Source organism: Pogoniulus pusillus, chromosome 29 (assembly GCF_015220805.1).
Source record: "Pogoniulus pusillus isolate bPogPus1 chromosome 29, bPogPus1.pri, whole genome shotgun sequence".
NCBI lineage: Eukaryota > Metazoa > Chordata > Aves > Piciformes > Lybiidae > Pogoniulus > Pogoniulus pusillus.
In genome coordinates, this window is record NC_087292.1 from 17,093,469 (window position 1) to 17,108,122 (window position 14,654).

General features: G+C 62.1%; 1 protein-coding gene across 1 annotated transcript; it reads left to right on the top strand.

Annotated features, from left to right (window-relative positions):
* The first annotated feature begins 10,772 nt into the window (after positions 1-10,772).
* Positions 10,773-14,654, top strand: REM1 (RRAD and GEM like GTPase 1). Its single transcript, XM_064167727.1, has 4 exons — positions 10,773-11,168; positions 11,372-11,454; positions 12,456-12,660; positions 12,801-14,654. Exons 1-4 carry the CDS (start codon positions 10,853-10,855, stop codon positions 13,076-13,078), a joined length of 882 nt encoding a protein of 293 aa, XP_064023797.1. The 5' UTR covers positions 10,773-10,852; the 3' UTR covers positions 13,079-14,654.

A 14,654-nucleotide genomic window follows, 5' to 3' on the forward strand; every position in this document is an offset into this window, starting at 1 on the left:
TCCGCACCGCCCTGCCCCGCCCCGGGGATGCTTCCCCGGTTAAGTCGGCGGACGCTTCGGTCGGGTGGGATGCAGGGTTGCTGCGGCGGGGTGCGGGTCGGGGGTTGTGCGCGGGGGCGGTGCAGGCAGCCCGGGAGCCGCACGCCCCCCGGTGCCGCTCTTATATCCGCCGCCGCTCCGCCCCCGGTAAACACCGCCGCGCCGGTTCTGTCAATGGGAGGCACCGCCCGCCCCGGCCCATTGGCCGCGGGGCGGGGGGGAATATCTGACTCCGCCAATGGGCGCCCTCCGGAGAAGGGTTGCTGGAGAGAATGGCAGGGCGGCACGCCCCGGTACCCCCGATACCGCCCGGTAACGCCTGGTACCGCCGCCACGGCACCCCGGTAACTCCGTGAGCTCCTACATGAGCAGCACAGCAACCCCGGTACTCTCAAAAGTGCGCCCCAGTACCCCGGCCTGGGCACCCCGCTGCCTCCCCATGCCCTCCAATACCTCCCCTTGCCCTCCGGTACCCCCCCGGGAGTGTTCCGACCATCCACCCAGTCTGGGCACCCCGGTGTCTGCAGCGCCCCCTTGTGTCCCGGACAACCCCACGCGGGCACTCCCGGGAGTCCCCGCACCACCCTCAGGGGAGTCGCACCCCAGCACCGGTGCCCACGGGGCTGCCCCGGTGACACGAGTGGGGCCTCATCCCCCGCGGCTCGCCCGGCCCCGCCCACCTGGGTCCCGGCCCCGCCCCGCTGCCCGCGGGCGGCACCAATGGGGCGGCGGCGGCGGCCCTGTTGCCCCGGAGACCGCAGGCTGCCCGCCAGGGGCCGCGCCCATTGGCTGCCGCCGCGCCGCGCGCCGCCGCGGGGCCGGAGCCCATTGGCTGCATCGCCGCCGCCGGTTGCTGTGGTAACAGTCCCGGGCGCTGCGCTGGGCACGGCGGCCGAGCCGCGGGCACTGCCGTCCGCCCTGCGCCCGACCCCCGGCACTTGCGTCCTGCTCTAGGGCCCGCACCGAGAGCTGCGGCCCAGCCACGGGCACTGCAGCCCGGCCAAAGGGTCTGCACCAGGCACCGGTGCCTTCACCCTGGGGCAGAGAGCCTGGGGGGGCTTTTTGGCTGGGGGAGGAGACGGCCGAGGGCTGACCTCACTCATGGTTGTAAATATGTAAGGGGTGAGTGGCAGGAGGATGGAGCCAGCCTCTTCTCGGTGATGCCCAGTGACAGGGCGAGGGGCAATGGGTGGCAGCTGAGCCACAGGAGGTTCCATGTGGGCATGAGGGGGAATTTTGTCCCTTTGAGGGTGGCAGAGCCTGGCACAGGCTGCCCAGGGGGGTTGTGGAGTCTCCCTCTCTGGAGATACCCAAACCCTGCCTGGATGTGTTCCTGTGTGATCTGCTGTGGGTGATGCTGTCCTGGCCGGGGGGCTGGACCAGATGCTCTTTCGAGGTCCCTTCCAGTCGCTGACGTTCTGTGATTCTATGATTCTGTGCCAGTCACTGTGGTCAGTCCTGAGGCCAACACCGGGCACTGCCCCAGGGCATACACCGGGCACTGCAACCTAGCTACAGGTACTGCAGCCTGCGGTGGGGCCTGCCTCAGCTGCCTGGCACAGACAGCGTGTTCCTGACAGCTCCCTTACGACCCTGGCACCGCACACACCCCGGGGGCAGCACCGGCTGAGTGTGCATTAGAATGGCACCCACCTGAGAACGGCTCCGCAGGGCCCTGAGGTGGCTGCACCGGGCTCGCTGGCTCTGTGCACCGGCGCTGCCTTGTTCCGGGCTCTCCGGGGCAGGCGGGAGACTCTGCTCCCTCCCAGCCGAGTCCCCACCCCACGGAGCCCATCCCGCAGGACTGGCCGATCTGACCCAGTTCCCACCTGAGTCAGGCACTCAGATCCCCAGCCCCGGTGGAGCCCTGTCCCGGCGGCTGCTGTCCCTCTGCCCCCGGCGGAGCCGGCAGGGGGCGCCTCTCGCCGGCAGCGCCAGCCCCGCCCGGCGCCCGCAGCCCCTGCTGTTACCATGGAGACGAGGAAAGGGGGAACCCCGGGGGGTACGGGAGCATCGCCGGGGGGACCACGGGGCATGGAGACATCCCCGGGGGACAGGGGGTGATAGAGGTCCGCGGAGCACGAGAGGATCCCCGAGGATCGGTGGGGTTAGAAGGGATCCCCCGGGGGCAGCAGGATGGAGGGGACACCGCGGCGGAGGGGGAAGCCCCGAGGTGCAGGGAGCGCTCCCCGTGGGACAAAGGAGCAGACTGGGAGGTGTCCCCACAGGCGCCAGGCAGGAGGACTTCCCGTGTGGCGTGGGGCTGGGAGGGTCCTCATGGGGCAAGGAGGAGGAGAAGGGGGGGTCCCACAGGGCAGGAGGTCGCAAATGTGGGTGGGGTTCGCTCGGGGGTGTCACTGCCTCTGAGCTCTGCCAGTGGAGCCACAGAGGCTCCTCCATGGGGGCAGGCAGAGCTATGGGTCACAGCCCCCTCCCTGGGGTTATGCTTCCTTCCAGAGCCTGCGTGGAGGTGCATGTGCAGGGCCAGGGCTTGGCTATGGTGGGAGAGCTAAGGAGAGGTCTGTAGCTCCAGAGGGTGTGGGACATCCTTGGCCTTACAGAGTCTCAAACAAGCCTGAGATTTGCTGCTGGAAAAGGGGACAAAGAAACGCTCAGAGGAGAGGAGGCAGAGCTGTGGGTCACATCAGAGAGGTCTCTGCTTAAACACCTCCCCTGAGTCCCCATCCTTGCTGCTCCACTGTTGTGCCGTGCTTAGGGTTACAGCAAGTGACAGGAGACAGGAGCAGAGGAGAGGAAATCTCCAGCCTGCAGGTTGACTTTGCCACCAGCAACCGATGAGGACAAGAGATGAAAGAACAAGCCAGGCTGGGAGGGATTCCCTCACACAGAGCCTCTGCCCACTGCTGCTGCTTCTGCATTAACCCAGAGCTTTCTGCAGGCACCACAAACAGGGCAATAAAGAGGGAGAGGTAGAAGAGGCTGAAGGGCACTTTATGGGCTGAGCCTCTGAGCTCCCAACAGCGAGCAGCTTCTGCTGGGGCTGCAGAGGGTTTGAATTCAGCCTCTGAGTTGTTCTTTGTATTTCCCTCAGCCACACATGACAGGAGGCAGCAGATGTAAGCCTGGAAACTGGGCTGTGAAAGAAGCTCAGCCTCTTTTTTATCTTTCACCAGCCATATTTATGCTGAGCCAAAAAAAAAACCAAACCCCACAGCCCACCAAACCCACATCATCACCCCCAGGGAAACAGAGCAGCTTTCCTCGGAGGAGACAAGCACTGAAGGAGGCAGAAATAGCTGAAAGCTTGGGGAGAGATCAGAATCACCTCGGTGAGTGCTGCAGATATCCCGATGTAGGTTACAGATCCACACAGCTCCCCCTTGGTTACCTTCACAAGGGCAATTCAAGAGGTCTGACTGACCCTTTCAAAACCTCCAGTCCTGCTTAATTGCTGTCCTGGGGATAATTGTGCTGCCCTGCTCAGTGCTGGTGGAATTTAACCTCCATTTTGTCCAGCAAGGAAAAAAAAAGAGAGAACCCGAGAGAGAGTCCTGAGTGCAGAAGGGATGAGGAACTGTGACCTGCTGGTGTCAGATTTTCTCAGTGCAGCAAGGAAAAAGGTAAAGGTGGAGGACACAACCACAGCTTTTTAGGTGGGAGGTGGTTGTGAAGGGATTGGTGATGCTGCAGCTGGGCTGGGCTGCAGGAGGGGAGGTCAGGGTGGCTCAGCAGTGAGGCTGCTGTTACCATGGGGTAACAGAGAACTTGGGGCAGGTGGGATTGGTGGAATCCACAACACTTTAATCCTCAACTTCCTCTAGGATCTGACCAATCTGAAGAGAAATGCCACTGAAGACCTGGAGCTGTGCAGTGCCCTCCTGGCAGAGACCAGCTGCCAGCTGCGGGAGGAAATCCAGCAAAGAGAGCACTGCAAAAACAACCACAGGAGCCTGCTGCAGCAGTGTCAAGTGGTTCATGTGAGGCTTTGGGGTTCCCCAACACAGCCAGCCCAGCAGCATGCTGCATTCCCATTACACACAGAATCCCAGGGTGGTGGAGCTGGAAGGAACATCTGGAGATCAGCCAGGCCAAGCCCCTGCTCCAGCAGGGCACCCCCAGCAGGGCACCCCCAGCAGCTTGCCCAGCAGCACACTGCCCAGCTGGGCTTGGAAGCTCTGCACACAAGGAGACTCCACAGCCTCTCTGGGCAGCCTGCTCCAGGGCTCTGCACCCTCACACCAAACAAGTTTCTCCTCCTCTTCACATGGAACCTCCTGGCTCCCAGTTTGTGCCCATTACCCTTTGTCCTGTCCCTGGGCACCACTGACAAGAGCCTGGGCCCAGCCTCTTGCCCCTCACAACTCTTTTAGCTCTTGCTGAGCATTGCTCAGCTCCCCTCTGGGGCTGCTCTTCTGCAGGCTCTCAGCCCCAGGGCCCTCAGCCTTTGCTGCTCCCAGAGCTGCTCCAGGCCCCTCAGCACCTTCAGAGCCTCCACTGGACTCTCTCCAGCACTTCCCTGTCTCTCTTGAGCTGGGCAGTCCAGAACTGGACCCAGGACTCCAACTATGGCCTCAACTAGGGCAGAAAAGAGGATGAAGAAGGCCTCTTTTGCCCTGCTGACCACACTCTTCTTCATGCACCAAGCCTGGCTGAGCATCCCCAGTCCTGGGGCAGCTCTCTGATGTCCAAAGTTCATGTGAGGTGCTCTTGTTTCGTACCCATGTTTTAAGTCTTCCCTGATTGTGCCCCAAAGGACACTTGGTCACCCTTCTAGCAGCCCATATCCAGCTCTCCATGGTGCCCTTTGCTCCAGCAGCTCCTGATTCACCTTTCTGGAAGCTCCCACACTCAAGCTGGGCCCAGCCACAGCCTCTGGTCCCTCTGTGCTCTTAAGACAATCAAGAGGCAGGACAGGGGTGGTGCTGGGGATGTTCCTGAGCTCTGTGGAGCAATCAGGGGATGAAGATGATGGTGCAGACCTGGAATCAGCTGGATGCACCAAGGGCAGAATTCCAGGAAATGGGGGGGGGGGGGGGGGGGGGGGGAACCCCAACCAACCCAAAAACCCAATGGAAAAGAATCTGGGAAGTGAGTTGCTGCCATGGCTGTGGCATGCAGCAGCACAGCCCTGCTGGCTTTGCTTTCCATCTGGCTGGGTTAAAGACACTCTGTTGATCTTAGAAATGTCAAACAATTCCATTGCTGAAAATGGATCCTGTTGGCTCTCTGGGGATCATCTGCCTCTGCAAGGAGGGAGAGAGCCCAGTGACAGCCAGCAGCCTGGGCTGGGGGTGAGAAGCATCATCCCTGGTGGGGCAGGAAATCTGGGCTGAGGTGGCCTGACCAGCAGTGGCCATTCTCAGTTGCCTCAGGGGCTGTAATCTCCACAGATGATCACCAAGGTCTTGCCTTGGACTGGGGGAATTGAGCAAAGCTGGAGGTGGGGAGAGTGAGGCTGGAGGTGAGGAGGAAGTTGTTGAGCAGGAGAGTGGTGAGAGCCTGGAATGGGTTGCCCAGGGAGGTGGTTGAGGCCCCATGGCTGGAGGTGTTCAAGGCCAGGCTGGCTGAGGCTGTGTGCAGCCTGCTCTAGGGCAGGGTGTCCCTGGGCATGGCAGGGGGGTTGGGGGTTGGGACTGGCTGCTCCTTGTGGTCCCTTCCAGCCCTGACTGATTCTGTGGTTCTACCTCTGGGCTGGGGCAATGCCAAGCACAGATCCAGGCTTGAGGGAGAAGGGGCTGGAGAGTAGCCTTGTGGAGAAGGACTTGGGGGTGGGCAGGAGGTGTTCAAGCCAAGCCTGGCTGGGGCACTTAGTGCCATGGTCAGGTTGATTGGGCAGGGCTGGGTGCTAGGTTGGGCTGGGTGAGCTTGGAGCTCTCTGCCAACCTGCTTGATTCTGTGATTCCATGAGCTGGCAGTGTGCACCCCCAGCCCAGAGTCAGCCTGTCCTGGGCTGATCCCAGGGTCTCATGGTCTTGTCCAAGATGAAGCCATGACCCTAACACTGGTCTTTGGTCACATCACCTCTCTCCTGAGGACATCATGAAACTGTAAAGGTTGGAAGAGACCTTCCAGATCAGCTCAGCACTGCTTTGCTTCCCAGCTCACCTTTCATGTTCCACCCAAGGCACTAAACTGGTGACAGAAGAAATCAGCTCCAAGCCTGATCTCTGCTCCAGGGTCCTGTTTGCTCAGCTCCTCTCTGCTCTGTGCCAGCTCTTCCAGGTGTTTCCACTCACCTCCTGCCTGCACCTGCTGGGAATCTCAGTTCCTGTGGCCTGCCCTGCAGTAAACCAGCCCATGCTAAGAGTTGGGGTGCTAGGGACTGGCTCAGCCTCCCCCAGGAAGGGGGGACCCTCTGTCTGGATCCCAGCACTGATTCTTCCCCCCACACACAGTGACCATCCAGCAGCAGCATCCTAGAACCAGAGTCATTTGTGGGAGAGACCTTTGACATCATCCAAGTCCAACCTTCAACCCAGCCCTGCCAGGGCACCACCAAGCCATGGCCTCAGCACCACAGCTCCAGGGCTTTGAAGTCCCTGCAGGGATGGGGACTGCACCACTGCCCTGGGCAGCCTGGGCCAGACCTTGACAACACTTTGGAACAAGAAATGATTGCTCATGTCCAACCCAAACCTCTCTTAGGGCAACTTGAGGCTATTTCCTCTTGTCCCATCCCTTGTTAGAATCCTTTGAGATCAGCAGGCAACAGGAGGGGGCTTCATCTCCCACCCCAGGCCTGGGTTTGAGCTCAGGTAGAGCTTCAGAGGCAGGAGGAGAAGCAGGAGGCAGGAGCCTGGGCTGTGTCAGGAGACAGCAGAGGAGGTCAGTGGCTGCCTGAGGGATTTCTGCAACTTTCTTTTTCCTTATTTTTATTTTATCTGATTTAAAAAAAAAAAAAAAAGAAAAAGAAAAACCAACACAAACCCAAAAAGGATTAAAAAAAACCCCAAACCCAAGAGAATGACTGAGCCTGGGCAGCTGCTGGGGCCAGGGTTACCGAGGGTGGCTGGGAGAAGAGTTAAAAATAGCAGGAAGGCCCAAGTGGAAAGTTTCTGTAACATCACAAGTCAGGCATTTGGTGCTTACCCACTCTGCCAGGCAGCAGCCTGTGCCAGGGGCCCCTGCGCCATCCCCTGGCCCTTTCCCACTGCCCTCCCTGCCTCGCACAGCTCCGACAGCCCTCTGGGCTTCCTCCTTAACCCTTTGGCTCCAGACGTTGGGTTTGCCTCTTGGAGGAGCAAAGTCAGGCTCAAACTGTGCTCAGCGTGGGTGTGTAGGTCTGGAAGGGTCAGGACAGGCATTGTGCCCCTGTGCTGGGCACTGGTGGGGCCACTCCCTGAATCCCGGGGGCAGTTTTGGGGTGCTCACGCCAAGAGGGGCTGGAGCAGGTCCAGAGAAAGGCAACAAAGGTGGGGAAGGGGCTGGGGAACAGGGCTGGGAAGGAGCAGCTGCAGGAGCTGGGGGTGTGCAGCCTGCAGAAGAGGAGGCTGAGGGAGACCTCACTGCTGTCTGCAGCTCCCTGAGAGGAGGCTGGAGCCAGCTGGGGCTGGGCTCTGCTCCTAAGGAACAGGTGATAGGACAAGAGGAAATGGCCTCAAGGTCCCCCAAGGGGCGTTTAGGTTGGGCATGAGAAGAAACTTCACCGGGAGGGGTCTCAAAGACTGGCACAGGCTCCCCAGGGAGGTGACTGAGTCTCCATCCCTGGAGCTGTTGTGGTGCTGAGGGCCATGGCTCAGCACCAGGCTCGGCAGGGTTAGAGGAGGGTTGGACTGAGTGAGCTTAAAGGACTTCTGCCACCAAAACCATTCTGATTCTGACTCTGTGCCTCTTGCTGACCCTGCCTGGGCACAGAGCTGTGCCCTCTGTGTGTCCATTCCCACCTGCACCTCAGCCCCCCCTCATCTGAAGCCTGCTCTGGCTTCAAGGGGCTCCAGCAGCAGCCTCCAGCCCTGCGTGGGACCGCTCTGGACGTACAGCTTGTCCCGGCCCGGGAGGGAGATGGATGAGCAGGGCCCTGAGCAAGCCCAGCCCCTGCGAGAAAGCAGCTCTGCCTGCCTGCTCCTGCCTGCTCCTGCCTTCTTCAACCTGCTCCTGCCTGCTCCTTTCTTCTTCAACTTGCTCCTGCCTGCCCCTGCTTGCTCCAACCTCCTTCTGCCTGCTTCAACCTGCTCCTGCCTGCTCCTGCCTGCTCCAACCTCCTTCTGCCTGCTTCAACCTGCTCCTGCCTGCTCCTGCCTGCTCCTGCCTTCTTCAACCTGCTCCTGCCTGCTCCTGCCTGCTCCTTTCTTCTTCAACTTGCTCCTGCCTGCTCCTGCCTGCTCCTGCCTTCTTCAACCTGCTCCTGCCTGCTCCTGCCTGCTCCAACCTGCTCCAACTTGCTCTTGCCTGCTCCAGCCTGCTCCAGCAACCTCCAACCTATTCCAGCCTGCTCCAACCTGCTTCAGCTTGCTCTTGCTTGCTCCAACCTCCTTCTGCCTGCTTCAACCTGCTCCTGCCTGCTCCAGACTGCTCCAACCTCCTTCTGCCTGCTTCAACCTGCTCCAGCCTGCTCCTGCCTTCTTCAACCTGCTCCTGCCTGCTCCAGACTGCTCCAACCTGCTACTGCCTGCTCCAGCCTGCTCCAACCTGCTCCAACTTGCTCTTGCCTGCTCCAGCCTGCTCCAGCAACCTCCAACCTATTCCAGCCTGCTCCAACCTGCTCCAGCTTGCTCTTGCCTGCTCCAGCCTGCTCCAGCATCCTCCAACCTGTTCCAGCCTGCTCCAACCTGCTCCAACTTGCTCTTGCCTGCTCCAGCCTGCTCCAGCCTGCTCCAGCACCCTCCAACCTGCTCCAGCCTGCTCCTACCTGCTCCAACCAGGCCTTCTCAGCTTCTGCTTGTCTTTCAGGACTCACTGCTGGGGGTTAATTTCATTCTTCCTCCCTCAGAGGAGTAGTCCCTGGCTCTGGAAGCCAGCAAGCAGTGAGCAGAGGATTAAGACAAGTGACAGGACAAGGCCCTGTTGACCCAGAGGGGGTTTGGGTTGGGCATAAGCAACAATTTCTTCCCCCAAAGGGTTGTCAAGGCCTGGTCCAGGCTGCCCAGGGCAGTGGTGGAGTCCTCATCCCTGGAGGGGTTTCAGAGATGTCAAGAAGTGGTGCTGAGGGCCATGGGTTGGCAGTGCCCTGGCAGTGCTGGGGTAAGGCTTGGGCTCTTGAAGGTCTCTTCCAACCCAAGCCATGCTGTGGTTCTCGGACAGGGCCCTGGAGGGCTCAGGCTTGGAACTGATTTCTTCTGTCACCAGTTTAGTGCCTGGGGCAGATCACGAAGGGTGAGCTGGGAAGCAAAGCAGTGCTGGGCTGAGCTGGGGAGCAGACTGGGCCCACCTCGAGCAGCCCTCAACTGATTTGAAAGGGCTTCCCCTGCTCCCCCAGCAGCTTGCTTTGTCCTGTGTCCTACCACAGGTTGGGTCCTCCCCGCTAAAAGGCAGTCTCAGCTCCTGGGCACACGGAGAAGCCAGCGCAGCCAGCACAAGCTGCCTTCCCCCCCCCTCCAGCTGCTGCTGGGGGGCTTGGACCTCCCACCCTGGCCTTGCAGGAGCTGCTGCTGCTGCTGCTGCTGCTGCTGCTCCTCCTCCTCCTCCTCCTCCTCCTCCTCCCACCAATTCAGCCAAACCTTCTTCCTGCTCTTTGCTTTGCCCCTCCTAACCCTCCTCTCTGTTTCTCTCATGTGTTCACAGGACACCAAGATGCTTTTTGGTGTCCCCACCAAGGAGACATCCTTCATCTGGCCCTTGCCACAGTGTATCCCTTTTGTCCCATCAGATCCTCCTTGTCCCATCTCACCCCCTTTGTCCCATCACATCCTCTTTGTCCCATCTCACCCCCTTTGTCCCATCACATCCCTCTTGTCCCATCTCATCTCCTTTGTCCCATCACATCCTCTTTGTCCCATCTCACCCTCTTTGTCCCATCACATCCCTCTTGTCCCATCTCACCCCCTTTGTCCCATCACATCCCTTCTTGTCCCATCTCACCCCCTTGTCCCATCTCATCCCCTTCACTCCACCATGTGCTCTGTGTGCCATCCTCTTGGCTTCATGCCATCATGTCTCCTTAGTGCCCTCACATCCCCTTTGTGCCATCCCAGTAACACTGGAGGAGCTGACACCAGAAGGAGCTTTCCCAGCCCTCTGAGGGGTGTCCTGGGACCAGCCCTGGTGCTTTGAGGCCCTTCCAGTCCTTCCCAGTGTGGGCTAGACTGGGGATGGGCCCAGACTGCTGCCAACGTTTGGGAGGTTTGATGCCAGCAGTGCCAACCGACAAGTTCAAATATAAACAGCTTCTGTCCTCCCCCGTGCCAGGCAAGCTTCAGGCCATGCTTTCCATCACCAGCTCTTGGTGACAGTGCTGCGGCATCTGCCAAGCAGGGCAGCGAGCTCCCGGCAAGGCACAGCCCCGCCGGGCGGCGGGCACTGCTCGCTCCTTACTTGGCAAGGCAGCGGAGCCGCGCAGAGGGCACCAGCAGGGCGCGCAGGGAACCGCCACCCTCCCCGGCTCTTCCGCGGGCACGGACGGGACGCACCCCGCGGGGGGGAACTCTGCCTTTCCGCAGCACCGGCAGTCCCGCGGGGACCTCGGGGACCGGGCGGAGCGGCCGGGACCGGGGCCGGTGCGGGCGGGGGTGTGTCCGGCGGGGGGAGGAACCGGGCGCGGCGAGGGCGGGGGGGGGCTCCACCTCCAGGGATTTAAAGCCTGGGACCGGGCGGCGGCGAATCTGTCCTGGGGAAAGTTGTGCCCGAGCTACCGCCGGCTGGGACGGGCACCGGGAACCGGGACCGACACCGGGTACCGGGGCCTGTGGGTGCCTCGATGACCCTGAACACGCAGCACGGGAGCAAGGCTCCTCTAAGGAGGAGAGCCAGCACCCCTCTGCCGCGGCCGGGGGGGCTGGATGCTACCCCCCAAGGCGAGCCCGGGCACCCCCAGCTCGGTCACACCGCGGCCCGGCCCGGGGCCAGGGCGGCGGCACCCCGGGGCAGTTGGTCCTCGGAGTCCTCGGTCTCCTCTGGCTGCTTGGAGCCCCGGTACCGAGTGGTGCTGCTGGGTGACCCCGGCGTGGGCAAGACCAGCCTGGCCAACGTCTTCGCTGGCGTCCAGGAGCGGGACCTGCTGGAGCAGCACGGAGGTGAGCGCCCGGCGGGCTGGGCACCGGCTGGGCACCCAGCCTGGAGGGGCCTGCAGGAGGTGGGGGGCACGGCAGTGTGTGCCCATTTAGGGTCCCCACAGCGGGAAAAATCCATGCGTGAGGTGCCGAGCAGCCCAGAACCGGGGCCAGGTCTGCGTGCCCAGGCAGTGCCAGCCCAACCGGGCTCTCCTGGCATCTTCCAGGGGCCATGTACGAGCGCACCCTGGCCGTGGACGGCGAGGAGACCACGCTGCTGGTGATGGACGCCTGGGAGCCGGAGCAGCGGGTACGGCAGGGCGGGGGCAGCTGCGGTGTGCCCAGGCAGGGTGCACTGCTTTGGGGATGCTGAGCTCTGTGAAGCTCCCTGGGCCTTTCCCAGACGTGTCCAGGGCTTGCTGCTGCCCCCACTGCAGAGTGGGACATGGCACTGCGGGCAAGTCCCTGTCCTGGGGGTCATGCCTCTGGCTGGCTCTTGCCTACCTTCCCCAAGTGGGAAGATTCTTGTGACAAGGCACCATGTGGGCACAAGGTGCCCCTGGTGTGAGGAGTGGGTGGGGTGAAGGAGTGTGGTGCCAGCCTGCTTTAAGGGGCATGGGAACGGTTTGAGGATGGAGCTGAAGGAACCAGCTGGGCACATCCACATAAGATGGTGCTGCCAGCCAGGCCACGTGCTTCAGCAGGCAGAGAGGTGGCAGAGCCTGGCATGGGGCATTCCTTCCATCCAGTGCACAGAGGCATCCTCTAGGCAGAAATGCCAACGCTGCTGTCACCTCCTCCTTCAAAACACCCCTTAGCCTCCCTGCATGCCAGGGCCTGGCATTCCTGTGGGTGCCACTGGGCAGCAACCAATCCTCCAGGGCAGGGATGGAGCTAGTGCCGAGGCTGTGACCGGGGGCAGAGCACCCACATGGGCTGGGCTGCATTTTCCACAGCCAGAGATGCCACAGCACGGAAATGCCCCCAAAACATCTCTTTATTTCCACTGGTGACTAGCACCAGGATCTGGGCCTGGCCCAGGCACACACCATGCCAGCCTTAAGAGGCTGAGGGCAGCCCTCTGTGCCAAGCTGAGCCCACACCCTCACTTTGTTGCTGAGAGATGAGGAAACCCAAACTCTGCCCCAAATCAGGAGGTCCCTGGGGCCACACCTCTGCTCTCCAGGGGCCAGGTGGGATGCTCTGGCTGGGTTTCCTCGGTGCCAGGTTGCTCTGCCACGCCTTGGCAGCAATCGAGGGGATGCCGGCAGCCCCCCGCCGGGCAGTGCCATCCTGTTCCCACCTGGGCAGGGCGAGGAGAGCCGGCGGCGCCGCCGGTGCCTGCAGGTGGGGGACGCCTACGTCCTGGTCTACTCCGTTACCGACCGCGGCAGCTTCGAGAGCGCCTCGGAGCTGCGCATCCAGCTGCGCCGCGCCCGGCAGGCGGAGGACATCCCAATCATCCTGGTGGGCAACAAAACCGACCTGGTGCGGTGCCGAGAGGTCTCCCTCGAAGGTGAGAGGTGACGGCAGGCTTTGGCTGGCAGCTGGGGGGGGGACCCTCGCAGCCCCGCGTCCGTCCCTTTGTCCCTGAGCCCGCCGGTGCCCAGGGTGCCAGCCGAGCCGTGCCCCATTTCCCTGCCCTTCCCTTCGCAGAGGGCCGTGCCTGCGCCGTGGTGTTCGACTGCAAGTTCATCGAGACGTCGGCGGCTCTGCAGCACAACGTGGCCGAGCTCTTCGAGGGGGTGGTGCGGCAGATCCGCCTGCGCCGAGGCGCCAAGGAGGCTCCCAAGCACCCCGCGGCTGGCCAGAAGCGCAAGGAGAGCCTCACCAAGAGGGCTCGGCGCTTCCTCGACAGGCTGGTGGCCAGGAACAGCAGCAAAGTGACCCTGAAAGCCCGCTCCAAATCCTGCCACGACCTGTCCGTGCTCTGAGAGCTGTCACCTTCCCGTCCCTCCACAAGCCACTGCCCGGTGGCTCCACGGAGAGCCCAGGCAGGGCTGGAGCCGTGCTGAGGACATGGAGATTTGTGGTCTGGTGCTGAGGGATGCCCGGGGGGGAGGGACTCCAGATCCAGCTGCTTCCCCTCCAGGAGAGGGGATGGTCTCCTGGGGTGCACCCATGGAGCAGAGGGTGGGATGGGCACCTGCACGTGGGGTGGTGGACCCCTGGGTGACAGGTGATAGAGTTCTAGAATGGTTTGGGTTGGAAGGGACCTTAAAGATCACCTGGGGCCAACTCTCTGCCGTGGGCAGGGACACCTCCCACTAGACCAAGCTGCCCAAAGCCTGATCCAACCTGGCCCTGGAACACCTTCAGGAATGAGGCATCCACAGCTTCTCTGGACAACTCATTCCAGTGTCTCACCACCCTCACCACAGATGGTCCTGTGGAGCTGCAGGCGAGGGGTGGCTGTGCCCTGGTGCAGGGCTGGGGGCAGCTGGGAGTGTGGCAGCTCCTGCCCGTGGTGCCTGTCCTTTGTGGGGCAGCAGGGACCAGCGAGGGCACAGTGGCAGTGTCCACCTCTTGGACATCCTGGCTGGGGAGAGGGGTTGGGAGAGCACCGGCAGCATCACCTGGCACCTCTGTGCCAGGGTTTTGTGGCATGTCTCCCTGGCACTGGTGTTTCTCAGGCTGAGGTTTATCTGTCCTGGTGCGATGGACTTGCAGAGTAAACCAGAGCAGAGAGGTACTGCTCTCTGCAGAGTCCCTGCCCTGCCTGGGGAGTCACATTCCAGAGCCATGTGGCCAGATGCCTTGGATGTGGCTGGGCAGAGGACCTGCCTGCTGCTCCGGCGTGGCCTTGGTGGGCTCCATCTCCACCAGCTGAACCATCTCAGAGCAGGGAGAACCTCTGCCCAAGGAGTGGAGGTCTCAGCTCCTCGCCCCACATCCACAGCATTGTCCCCTGCCGTGAAAGAAGGTCCCAGCCCCTCTGCACCTCCCAGCTGCCTCTCGAAGGGTGTCTGGGAAGGGCTCTTTGGCACCGTGGGAGCTGCATCTTGGGCAGAGAGCTGGGCACTTTGGTGGCTCCTGCCGGCCCGGGCAGCGTGGCACTGCCAGGAAGCGACGTGCTTGGCTGCAGCAAGCAGCAAGTGACCTCGGGCACCCGGGCAGTGATGCTGGAGCCGTGTGGGCTCCAGTGGTTGTTTTTGGGCCATGCTGCCAGGGAGCAGCCAGGATGCCGCGGGGGATCCTGCCTGGTGCCAGGGAGGATCAGCCCTGGGTCAGGTCGGGAGTTTCCGCTCGCTCTGCAGCTGGAGCCTGGGGAGATGCTTGGCCGTGGCCAGCATGGTGCAGCCAGAGAGGGGTCACCAGCACAGAGGGGACACGAGGAGGACATGGACCTGCTGGAGTGGGTCCAGAGGAGGCCATGAAGACGCTCAGGGGCTGGAGAAGCTCTGCTGTGAGGCCAGGCTAAGGGAGCTGGGGGCGTGCAGCCTGCAGGAGAGAGGGCTCCAGGCAGCCCTTAGAGCTGCATTTCAGCGTCTGCAGGGGAGCCACAGGCAG